At 43.2% G+C, this 12,229-nt stretch overlaps 1 protein-coding gene across 1 annotated transcript; it reads left to right on the forward strand.

Moving 5' to 3' along the window:
- Window positions 1-770: 770 nt before the first annotated feature.
- RRAD (RRAD, Ras related glycolysis inhibitor and calcium channel regulator) lies at window positions 771-11,679 on the forward strand. Its single transcript, XM_034425352.2, has 5 exons — window positions 771-893; window positions 1,965-2,389; window positions 5,412-5,485; window positions 8,082-8,286; window positions 10,448-11,679. Exons 2-5 carry the CDS (start codon window positions 1,978-1,980, stop codon window positions 10,723-10,725), a joined length of 969 nt encoding a protein of 322 aa, XP_034281243.2. The 5' UTR covers window positions 771-893; window positions 1,965-1,977; the 3' UTR covers window positions 10,726-11,679.
- Window positions 11,680-12,229: the final 550 nt, after the last annotated feature.

Below are 12,229 nucleotides of genomic sequence, written 5' to 3' on the forward strand. Positions count from 1 at the left end.
TCTCCTCTCCTCTTAATTCTTATTCTTATTCTAGCCCTATTCTACTCTACTCTACTCTTATCCTCTCCTCTCCTCTTCTTATTCTTATTCTATTCCTATTCTACTCTACTCTACTCTACTCTTACTCTATCCTATCCTATCCTATCCTATCCTATCCTATCCTATCCTATCCTATCCAATCCATTCTATTCCTATTCCTATTCTATTCTTGTTCAGTCCTGCGCTTTGCCACCATCTCTTGACTATTTTCAAATCCCTTTTAAAAGTGCATAAATCAACACGCCACATTTTAAATCTGGCGCTGGGTGGTTGATGTGTTTTCGGCCTGCCCAAGAATTCGGTGTAACTTTAAAATCTCCTCCGTTTTCTTAACCAACCAAGAAAAAAGGAAACCCCAGAGTTGCTGAGCTGCCGCCCATGCCTTTTAACAAGAAGTTTGTTTTTTTTTAAAAAAAATTTTTGGCTTGGGCTAACCACATCTGTTGATTCATGTTTTTAAAACACGAGGAGGGAAAACACCAGCGTTTGGATTTTCTGCTGGGTGCTGAAATAACCGTGACTAAACGCGGTCCCGTAGGACACCTCTTTTCCAAGCAGAGCAGAGAGGTGGGGAAGACGGGGGAGGGGGGGGCGGGCATGGGTGGGGGGGAGAAAAGAGAGCGCCAGAATTCTAATTCAGAACCTGGTTGGGTTAGGGGCTATTATGACGTCACAATGAGAGGCGGGGCCGGGGTAGCAGCCTCTTTATAAAGCCACGCCGAGAGGGACGAGGAAGATAAACCGAGGCAGTTTCAGCTCCGGGGAAAGATCAAAGCGCAAAATAAAAAAAAAAAAGTAGCCGAATCCTTTGAAGTTTCGGGATCTTTGCTTTTATTCTAAGCGACGCTCGCTAGGTAAGTTTGCTTTCGGAGATGGGCTTGGGGTTTTTTTTTTTTTTTTTTTTTTTTGCTCGTTAAAGTGGGGATTTTAACCCGGGGATTTTGCTCGGCTGAAGTTGGAGAAAAAGAAAGGAAAGGGACGGTTTTGGGGGAGACGGACTCCCCCAGAGTTTCCACGGCTGCTGTGCGCTCGAGGGGGCTGTGATTTCCCCGCTTCCCTTCAGGTCTGTCTTTCTTTCTTTCTTTCTTTCTTTCTTTCTTTCTTTCTTTCTTTCTTTCTTTCTTTCTTTCTTTCTCTCTTTCTCTCTTTCTCTCTCTCTCTCTTTTTCTTTCTTTCTTTCTTTTTCTTTCTTTCTCTTTCTTTCTTTCTCTCTCTCTCTCTCTCTCTCTCTCTTTCTTTCTCTTTCTTTCTTTCTTTTTCTTTCTTTCTTTCGTTCTTTCTTTCTTTCTCTCTCTCTCTCTCTCTTTTTCTTTCTTTCTCTTTCTTTCTTTCTTTTTCTTTCTTTCTTTCTTTTTCTTTCTTTCTCTCTTTCTTTCTCTCTTTCTCTTTCTCTCTCTCTCTTTCTCTCTCTCTCTCTCTCTCTCTCTCTCTCTCTCTCTTTCTTTCCTTTGGAGGCGGAGCCGTCCCTCCGATCCGGTTTAACGAACGCCCCCCCCCCCCGGGTTACGGACCAAATCCCGGGTTAAACCTTGGCTCCTTAAACAAACACCCCTGATTTCTAAGCTTCTGACCCCATTTCTTCCCCCCCACACACACCCAAACCCTTTTCCACGCATGGCGCGATCGGAAGCGTGGTTTAAGAACCGGCAATAGGAAAGGGACGATGGATAAGGGGATGCGGCTGCTCCGGATTGAATTCGGAGTAAAGAGAGGGCTGTAAAAGCATTGCGAAGCGGTGTATAAATCTAAGCTAAGCTATTGCTATTGAAGAGCCTGCGGGGCGGAGGGGGGAGGCTCTCTTTCTCCGTTTGCATTTGCGAAGTCAAAAAGGGGGTGGTTGCTCCGGATTAACACCGGTGTCGTGGGAACGCGCTGAGATCTTTCTCCTTTCCCGTGTCTCCCCCCTCCCCACCTCCCCCCCACAGCCAGGCACCCCCCATGACCCTGAACCGCAGCGACAAACTGAGATACCTGGACAAGCGGCGCGGCAGCATGCCCTTCGCGGCCCATCATCCGCAGCACCAGCACCAGCAGCAGCAGCAACCCCTGCATCGGCGCAGCATGCCGGTGGACGAGCGGGACCTCCAGTCTTCGCTGCCGCCCTCGCCCCGGGGCCAGCTCTCCGGCCTGATCCGCTGCACCTCGTACAACCCGGGCCAGGAGGAAGAGGAGGAGGAGGCGCAGCGGCAGGGCTGGGCTTCCGACTCCTCCGATTCGGTCATCTCCTCCGGCAGCGACTCGGAAGGCGGCCTCTACAAGGTGATGCTGTTGGGCGAGCACGGCGTGGGCAAGACCAGCCTGGCCAGGATCTTCGGGGGCGTCGAGGATAGTCCGGATGCCGAGGAGGCAGGTGAGAGCGAGAGAGAGCGAGAGAGAGCCTGGGGGCTGAGGAGGACCGGCAAAGGAGGATGGGGCTTGGGGAGTGGGGAGAGAGAGGCTTTGTGCCCCCCCCCCACCAGAACCAGGAGTAGCTCTGCCTTTTGTGATGGGTGGGTGGGTGGGTGAGGACGGGGCCAATCCCAAGCGCTGTTTTGGGGTGAGGGGTCCTTGGTGCTCTCTGAGGTTGGTTGTTTTCTGGGAGACCATTCATCACCCAACTAGGGAACCTCATCAGGGCTAGTAAGTCTTTTATGGTTTTAAATGTGGTCTTTTATAATGTAAGATGCCTTGAGTCGTTATGGGTGAATAGGCGGCAATATAAATTAATTAATAGAAAGAGAGAGAGAGAGAGAGAAAGGAAGAAAGAGAAAGAGAGAGAGAAAGAAAGAAAGAGAGAGAGAGAAAGAAAGAAAGAAAGAGAGAGAAAGAAAGAAAAAGAAAGAAAGAGAGAAAGAGAGAGAGAGAAAGAGAGAGAGAGAAAGAAAGAAAGGAAGGAAGGAAGAGAAAGAAAGAGAGAGAAAGAAAGAGAGAGAGAGAGAGAAAGAAAGAGAGAGAAAGAGAGAGAGAAAGAAAGAGAGAGAGAGAGAGAAAGAAAGAGAGAGAGAGAAAGAAAGAAAGGAAGGAAGGAAGGAAGGAAGGAAGGAAGGAAGGAAGGAAGGAAGGAAGGAAGGAAGGAAAAGAAAGAAAAAGAAAAGTGCTAGCAAACTCCATTCCTTACTAGCATTGATGAGGTTCCCTAGTTGGGTAATGAGCTTGGTTGTTTTCTGGCAGAGGTTTCATCACCCAACTAAGGAACCTCATCAGGGCTAGTAAGTATTTTATTGTTTTAAATGTGGCCTTTTATTCTGTAAGCCACCTGGAGTCGCCATGGGTGAATAGGCGGCAATATCAATTCAAGAAATAAATAAGTAAATAAAGAAAATGAAAGAAAGAAAAAGAAAGAAAAGTGCTAGCAAAACTCCATTCCTTACTAGCACTGATGAGGTTCCCTAGTTGGGTAATGAATGAGTTTGGTTGTTTTCTTGCAGACTTTTAACAGTAACAGAGTTGGAAGGGACCTTGGAGGTCATCTAGTCCAACCCCCTGCTCACGCAGGAGACCTGTACTAGGGATTCGAACTGGACCTTTCTGATTGACAAGCTCAGTGTCTTAGCCACTGAGCCACTTAGCCAGGCTTTTAATTACCCAGACGTTTCATTACCCAACTAGGGAACCTCATCAGTGGTAGTAAGTGCTAGCAAACCCCATTCCTTACTAGCCCTGATGAGGTTCCTTAGTTGGGTAATGAAACGTTTGCCAGAAAAGAACCAGAGAGCACCAAAAGGATCCCTCTTTTCAAACCCCCCCCCGAGCTACAGGTATTCTCCTCTGTTGGTGCTGTTTTTGCATACCTGGCATCATAATCTCCTCTGCCCACATCTGCTTGGAATCAGTGGTGCCCATTTCCTGCCATGTTGAAGCTGGCATCAGGCAAAGATTTTATTCTGAGCCAGAAGTTGGCACGACTTAGTCTTAAAAACAGGGACATCCCCAAACACAGGAAAAGAAACCCATCTTTGCCCTCTGTGCATCACTGCTTCCTTTACTGAACCACTGGACACGTTAAACATGCTAAGAAATGCACATTGTAGTTCCTAAATAGCTTGAGGGGGCGTCTTCCCTCTAGTTGAGGCAGCCGTGGATACCTTCCAGATGTGTGGACTTCAACTCCCAGAAACCCCCCCCCCAATCTATCTGGCCATTGCTTGGGAATTCAAATTCACACATCTGTTGGATGCCCATGTTAGGAAACGTGAAACGTGTCCCTGATAATCCTCTGATTTAAATGCCTTTATGTTTTTAAATATACTTTTAAAACTTAAGAAAAGTATTTTGGAGAGGCTCTTCCATCAGTTCCAATTAGTATGTAATGGTGAAAATATTTTCTGAAACGATTATGTGCCTACCGATATATATATATATTTTTAATTTGATTTATATGCCGCCCTTCTCCGGAGACTCAGGGCGGCTTACAATGCGTTAAGCAATAGCCTTCATACTTTTGTATATTTATACAAAGTCAGCTTATTGCCCCCACAAACTGGGTCCTCAATTTACCTACCTTAGAAAGGATGGAAGGCTGAGTCAACCTTGAGCCTTGGAGAGATTCGAACCTGCAGTAATTGCAGTATTGAAAAGAGAGAAAAACTCATTTAGGAAAAAATGTATTGAAAGTTGCTCGGATCTTCCTTATTTCATTGCATATCCATTCTGCATTATCCTAACTTTATCCAGCCCATCCAAACTTAAGAAAATATATTTAAAAGTAAATCCGGTGTAACCTTCGTTCTATGTTGTTTTCCCTATCATCCCCTGTGTCAGAATGGTTTACAAATAATTGAAAGCAGCTGTCGGGTTTTTATGGACAATATAATTTGCTCTAATGTTCTTAGGCTCAATTAAGCTCAAACATTTTGTGTTGCAATTCATCGGACAGCTGAAACACAACAGCTTGAGCACAAGTTCAAATGTTTTGAACTCTTTAAAGAAGTTAAATTAAGTCTACAATCTTGCATCTGTATTTCTGACCTGCGTGCTGTCCGTTGTGTATATTTTTATTTAGGGTTAGGTTTCATTTTGGGTAGTAGTATCACTGGATCACACTCGCGTTTCATTCTCCAAGCTTTACTTGGCTTCACTAAGTGCCATAGAAAATATAAACGAACAATATATTGAGGTTGTACATTTATGAGCTGAGCTGAAGGTTTAGCAAATTGGTTGCAAGCTTTCCAATAATTCTCTACGAAGGACAGTTCGGGGGTGGGGGGGCGGAAATGTGTAGGGGAAGAGAGAGATATTTTTATTGATTATTGGAAACTTGAAAACTTTACCTTATTTTGTAACATTTCAGTTGGCTTCGTAAAGCCTGGGTTTTGTTTTTTGTGATAGAATATTACTTTCCCTTTGTGTAAACTAAACATTTTGCCCTAAAGTTTCCTTGATTTGTTTTTCAGGCAATACATACGACAGATCTATTATAGTTGATGGAGAAGAAGCGTCTCTTGTGGTGTTTGACATATGGGAGCAGGTAAAGATTTACTTTTACAAGTATTTGATTTACAATTATTTGAGGTTATCTCCCTTTTCATACTAATACCGTATTTCCCTGAAAATAAGACCCCATCTTATTTTTTTTTTTTTTGAACCCCAAAATAAGCACTTGGTGTTATTTTCGAGGAGGTCTTATTATTTTGGGACACGTGGAATAAGACGGGGCTCCTCTTTATTTATTTATTTATTGGTTCGATTTATAACATCTTGGCTGTTCACCGCCCTGAGTCCTTCGGGAGTAGGGCGGTATAGAAATTTGATTAAATAAATAAATAAAATAAAATAAATATGCTGCCCTTTTCCGGAGACTCAGGGCGGCTTACAATGCGTTAAGCAATAGCCTTCATACTTTTGTATATACCTGCTTAGTAGGGCTTTCGTGCCCCCCCCCAAGCGGTGTTCTTTTTTATACAAAGTCAGCTTATTGCCCCCACAAACCAGGTCCTCATTTTACCTACCTCGAAAGGATGGAAGGCTGAGTCAACCTTGAGCCTGGTGAGATTTGAACTTGCAGTAATTGCAGGCAGCTGGTGCTACTTAACAGTACTTTAGTCTGCTGCACCACCAAGGCTCTTGCCATCTTACCTGATTTCCAGCTCTGTCTCCTTAACCCTAACTAGAGGAAATGGCAGGGACCAGCTGTGCATGCAGTTAAATATTTTCAGGGAGGGCTTATTTTCGGGGAGGGGGCTTATTTTAGTGAGTATGCGCAAAAGCCCAATTGGGCTTATTATCCGGGGAAACAAGGTAGCATTTTTATCTACTATTTTGTGTGGAAGGTTAGTGATTTGGACCGATTTCTTCTGAAATCACTGTTTTAAGGTTTGTTTTAGTTTAGTCACTAAATATGTGGACTGTCCCACTGTGTCTGAATTTGAGCTTCAGCAAGTCCAAAATTAAATATAAACAGATTAAGATTTATTGTTAGTTACAACAAAGAATGCCCATCTCAACATCTTTGTTGAGATGGGAGGCTACAAAAATGGAATAAATACGGGGTTAGAATCAGTGGTGAAATCCAAATATTTTTACTACCGGTTCTGTGGGCGTGGCTTGGTGGGTGTGGTAGAGGAAAGATACTGCAAAATCCCCATTCCCACCCCACTCTGGGGCCAGTCAGAGGTGGTATTTGCTGGTTCTCCCAACTGCTCAAAATTTCCGCTACCGGTTCTGTCAGAACCTGCTGGATTTCACCCCTGGTTAGAATCTTGATTTTTGTTGATCTTGCAATATCCATCTTCAAGTTTTGCTTACGATCTATAGAACCTTGGTTTCCAATAGGTTCCCTTCACTGATCTACTTCTCCATCTGTGTTAACACATGATCAATCTTTAGTACAGAACAACAATCGTGTGAAGCCCAAACCCTCCAATACAGGCTTACTCTGAAGCACCCGTTGTTAAACTCATGGAGAATACTCCAAGTTAAATTATATTAAAAATACCTGAATGCATTTTAATATGGGCTAGTAGGTCAGCATTTGCTTAAAATGCCAATTGTTTTACCTTTTAAATCCTGCAGATTGGACTTTAATCGTAAGACTTTTTTGGGGAATAGTTTTTCTCAGTCTTAATGAGAGTCCTGGTGCGTGCTTACTCAACCATAAGGCCCATTGAGTTCAGTAGAGCTTACTCTTAAGTAAGAGGATAGAAGATTATAGCCAAGCATAGAGAGAGATTCTAGATCAGAGGTCTTCAAACTTGGCAGCTTTAAGACTTGTGGACTTCAACTTAAGACTTGTTGAAGTCCACAAGTCTTAAAGCTGCCAAGTTTGAAGACCTCTGCTCTAGATTTTTAAAAAAATATTGTATGACTTGACGTGGCCCTTTTCTTTCATCAGCCTGTTCTGTAAGCCATAGATTAAAAAGGTGGGGCTCCAATCACATGGCTGGGTTGCCATCTTGACTATTTTGACCTCCCCTTGCATAGAATACCTGCGACTCTGTTGTCTTGGGCTGCAGGAATTCCTTTTATGTGCTAAAAGCAAAAACGAGGTATTTTGCTACAATCCATACAAAAACAAGTCAAGCTTCCTTGCTAATTAACTTTCCATTCATTTTCTACCCAGTGTACAAGATATAATTTTTTTTTTAATTCGATTTATATGCCGCCCTTCTCCGGAGACTCAGGGCGGCTTACAATGTGCTCAGCAATAGTCTTCATCCTTTTGTATATTTTATACAAAGTCAGCTTATTGCCCCCACAACTGGGTCCTCAATTTACCTACCTTAGAAAGGATGGAAGGCTGAGTCAACCTTGAGCCTTGGCGAGATTCGAACCTGCAGTAATTGCAGGCAGCTGTCTTAATAACCAGCTTAATAACAGGGTGCCTCAGACCACTGTACTATCAAGGCTCTTTGAAACTCTAGAAAGACAACAGCGGAACTATAAAACTTAACAAGTTGCAACTACCACTATCATGAACTGCCCTGAACCAAAGTTGACCTACAAGAATATAAAAAGAATATTTATATTTCAGTAGAAAGTTGAAAGGTGAATAGTGTCTAACCTGATATAATTAAAATGGATGCAGTACCGACGTTTATGTTTCTATTTCTTTTTTTTAACCTTAGGATGAAAGCCAGTGGCTTCAGAACCATTGTATGAAGATGGGCGATGCTTACATTATCGTCTATTCAGTGACCGATAAAGTCAGCTTTGAAAAAGCTTCTGAATTGAGGATTCAGCTACGAAGGGCACGGCAAACGGAAGACATTCCTATCATTCTTGTTGGAAACAAAAGCGACTTAGTTCGATCACGGGAAGTCTCTGTAGATGGTAAGAGATTATTCCACCCTAAACTCAATCAAGCAGTTCAATTTAGCATGTTTCCATTGAGAAGGGAGCGAGTCATCCGTTGGTGACTATCAACCTTGGTAGATAGTCGTTTCACTGATAGTGAGCCCAGGTAGTCCTTGACTTACAATCTTCGTTTAGTGACCGTTCAAAGTTACAATGCCACTGAAAAAAGAGACTTAGGACCCGTTTCCACACTTACGACCATCGAGTCCACAGTCACATGATCAAAATTTGGATGTTTGGCAACTGGCATGTACTTATGACAGTTGCATTGTTTCCGGGATCATGCGATCAGTACTTGTAACCTCCCCTGCCAGCTTCCGACGAGCAAAGTCAATGGGGGGAAGCCAGATTTGCTTAATGACTGCATGATTCGCTTAACAACTGCAGTGATTTGCTTAACAGCTGTGGCAAAAAGAAAGTCATACGACTGAGCAAAATTCACTTAACTGTCTTGCTTAGCAATGGAATTGTTGGGCTCAATTGGGGGTCGTAAGTCGAGGATAACCTGTAATATGTTAGTGAATCATCCAAACATTTAACACTTCCCAATAATAATGGGGGCAGAATTGGAACCAGTTGCTTAAAAGATCAGGTGATCTGGCGTCCAATTCATCTCGGCACTGCTCATGTAACATCAATAATTTAGGCAGTGGTGAAATCCAAATTTTTTTACTACTGGTTCTTGGTGGCTTGGTGGGCATGGCAGGGGAAGGATACTGCAAAATCCCTATTCCCTTGCCACTCCTGGAGGAAGAATATTAGAGGTGGTATTTGCCGGTTCTCGAACTACTCAAAATTTCCGCTACCGGTTCTCTGAACTACTCAAAATTTCCGCTACTGGTTCTCTGAACTACTCAAAATTTCTGCTACCGTTTCTCTGAACTACTCAAAATTTCCGCTACCGGTTCTCCGAACTACTCAAAATTTCCGCTACCGGTTCTCCAGAACGTGTCAGAACCTGCTGGATTTCACCCCTGAATTTAGGCATTCCAATACGGCATTATAGATGTAACGGTTCATAATTTTCAGCAAAAACAATGGCTCTGACCTCATGATGATCCAAGATAGAGTAATCTAGTATGAAACAATTCTTTGGTCAGTTTAAAATCCCCCTCCCCCTTATCTAAATATTGTAGGCCTGTGGATTTATGGGGTGGGAGCAAAAAACAAGAACAGGCTGGGGGTGGGTGGGAGGAATAAATCTGTGTGCATTTGTGTGTTAAGGACAGTAAACAAAGGGAATTTCTTATCAGCCACATGGACGGTTGTTATGTGTTCCCAGCTCATAATGCACCTCTGAATGATAGTGGAGAACTGAACCATGAACCTTTTGAAGTGCAGCTTCTAAGTGGCTGGGAAACATTTTGCTCCTAGGAAATAATCTTAATGGCCCTGTCTCAATTTTACTAGCTGCTTGTGCCCTGCGCCATCCTGGCTGGTCATGAGTCTCGTAACCCAACAGAGAGCACCAGATTGGGGAAAGTTACCCAGGCCAATATGAATGGCCTTTTTTTTTTTTTGGTCTAGGAATCTAGCAAGTTACCTTAGAGCAGGGGTCCCCAAACTTGGCAGCTTTAAGACTTGTGGACTTCAACTCCCAGAATTCTCCAGCCAGCTATGTTATGAGTTGAAATCCACAAGTCTTAAAGCTGCCAAGTTTGAAGACCTCTGCCTTAAGCAGTGATGAAATCCAATTTTTTTAACTACCGGTTCTGTGGGCGTGGCTTAGTGGGCGTGGTGTGGCTTGGTGGGCGTGGCTTGGGCATGGCAGGGGAAGGATACTGCAAAATCTCCATTCCCACCCCACTCCAGGGGTATTCTGGCATTCCCTTTCTGGAGATGGAACTTCATGGAAAACAGGTGTCCCACCACTGAGATAAAAGCTGCCAGAAAGCAGTAGAGTATCTGCACTCATTCCATTGTCCTCCTGATAAGACAATCTTGGACTACTTTAGGAGTCTGCTTGACCTGAGATACCCTTTCTTTTTCATACCCACACTTGCACAATCTCCTATCCCACAGCTTCCATCTCTTATAACCTATGATCCTTCCCCCTCCAAATCCAGAAGCAGAGCTTACGTTGCGTTGATTCTGCACAGTTGAACTAATCTTGCCCTTCTCTCTTCCACCCCCTCAGAGGGACGGGCTTGTGCTGTTGTCTTTGACTGCAAGTTTATCGAGACCTCAGCCGCACTTCATCACAACGTCAAAGATCTCTTCGAGGGGATCGTCCGGCAGATTCGGCTACGCAAAGATAGCAAAGAAGACAACGCCCGAAGAATGGCCAACACAAAAAGGAGAGAAAGCATCAGTAAGAAGGCCAAGCGGTTCCTTGGGAAAATGGTGGCCAAAAACAACAAGAAGATGGCCTTCAAAGCCAAATCGAAGTCCTGCCACGACTTATCAGTACTTTAAAAAAAAAGAAAAAAAAAACAGCTCGTGGCAAAATTAGAAGTATGTGAGTGTGTGTGGGTGTGTCATGAACCTGTCTCTGGCAGTTAAAGAGTGAGGAAAAAGGACCTCGTGTGAAGCGACAGAACGGAGGGAAGTGGCTTCCTTCATGCCTTACAGTTCCTACTAGGAAAGGATCTACTACCTACTACTGCTAGGAAAGGAGATTACAGGACCTTCATTGTTAGAACGATTTCTAACCTTCAGCAAAAGAACTGATTTCTAAAAGAATAATAATAATAATTCAGCAGTTTTGTAACCCCTTCGGTCTCACTGTGTAAAATTGCTAGCTTTCCTGTGGATATCAGGGAATTCAAAAGAGAATGCAAGATGATACGGAAAAGAAGCGAAGAAGTATCGCCGTAAACGTATCTCCTTGGGCGAGCAAAACTTGAACTGTGTACGCAGGTTCGTACACACTTCTCTTGGATGGGGTGGGGTGGGTGTCTGCATTTCAATGAGACGATTCAATTCAAAGGTGATTTCCCCAAATCACTGCATCAGAGTGAAGCAGCAAGGTGGGCTTCTCTATCAGGTGGAAGGAGCCAAGCTGTTTCATTTGAGCTTCGTTTTTTTTGGAGTTTGTATTTCAAAGTGCCACAGAGGGGAGGGAATAGATGCTCAAGAAAATGGGCTGTGTCTCCAGAATGGGACCTCAAAGGGTTTTTCATGATTGCTGGCCCAAAGTGACTTACCAAAGGTTACCCAGGAGATAGATCAATTATTTTTTAGAAGTTACATGTGGTTGGAGGGTGGGTGGGTGAATTTCAAAGAGTTGTTGGATGGGGGTGGGGGCGGGGGTGTAAAAAGAAAAATATATAATAAATTACCATTTTTGGAAGTTGATTTGCACTTTCTTTAAATGTTTGTTACTTGTTTACATGCAGATTTTATAATAAAGTATTTCTGGTTAATATAGAAGGCCTTGTTGTCCTTTTTCTAAAGAGAAGATATGTGGAAGACTGAAATTTTTGGCATTTTAAACAGTATTATCACTAATACTTTACAAACCAGCTCATTGGCACAGCAGACTAATGCTACTGTTAAAAGGTAGTATTTAGCTTCCAGCTGCCTGCAATTATTGTGAGTTCAATTCTCACCAGGCTCAAGGTTGACTCAGCCTTCCATCCTTTCTAAGGTAGGTAAAATGAGGACCCAGATTGTGGGGGCAATAAGCTGACTGTTGCAATATTTTCAGGATCAGACTCAATAAAGATAATAGAAGTTAAAGCTTTAAATATATTTCTTTTTAATTATGATAGGCATTCTGTATTCACTGAATATTCAAGGTAGAAGCGGCGAGAATGGTGAGGGTGGCTCCTTATATATACAAGGGGTGGAGCTAGGAATGGGAGTGGTAAGTTATGAATACATTAAAGTCCAAAGAATAAGTTAACCTCTGATGTTCCATATATACATTATTTACACATTGGAGAATAAGGCATTTACATCTGACAAATCCCCCTCT

The sequence above is a fragment of the Pantherophis guttatus genome, chromosome 11, assembly GCF_059756535.1.
Source record: "Pantherophis guttatus breed Tessera chromosome 11, ASM5975653v1, whole genome shotgun sequence".
NCBI lineage: Eukaryota > Metazoa > Chordata > Lepidosauria > Squamata > Colubridae > Pantherophis > Pantherophis guttatus.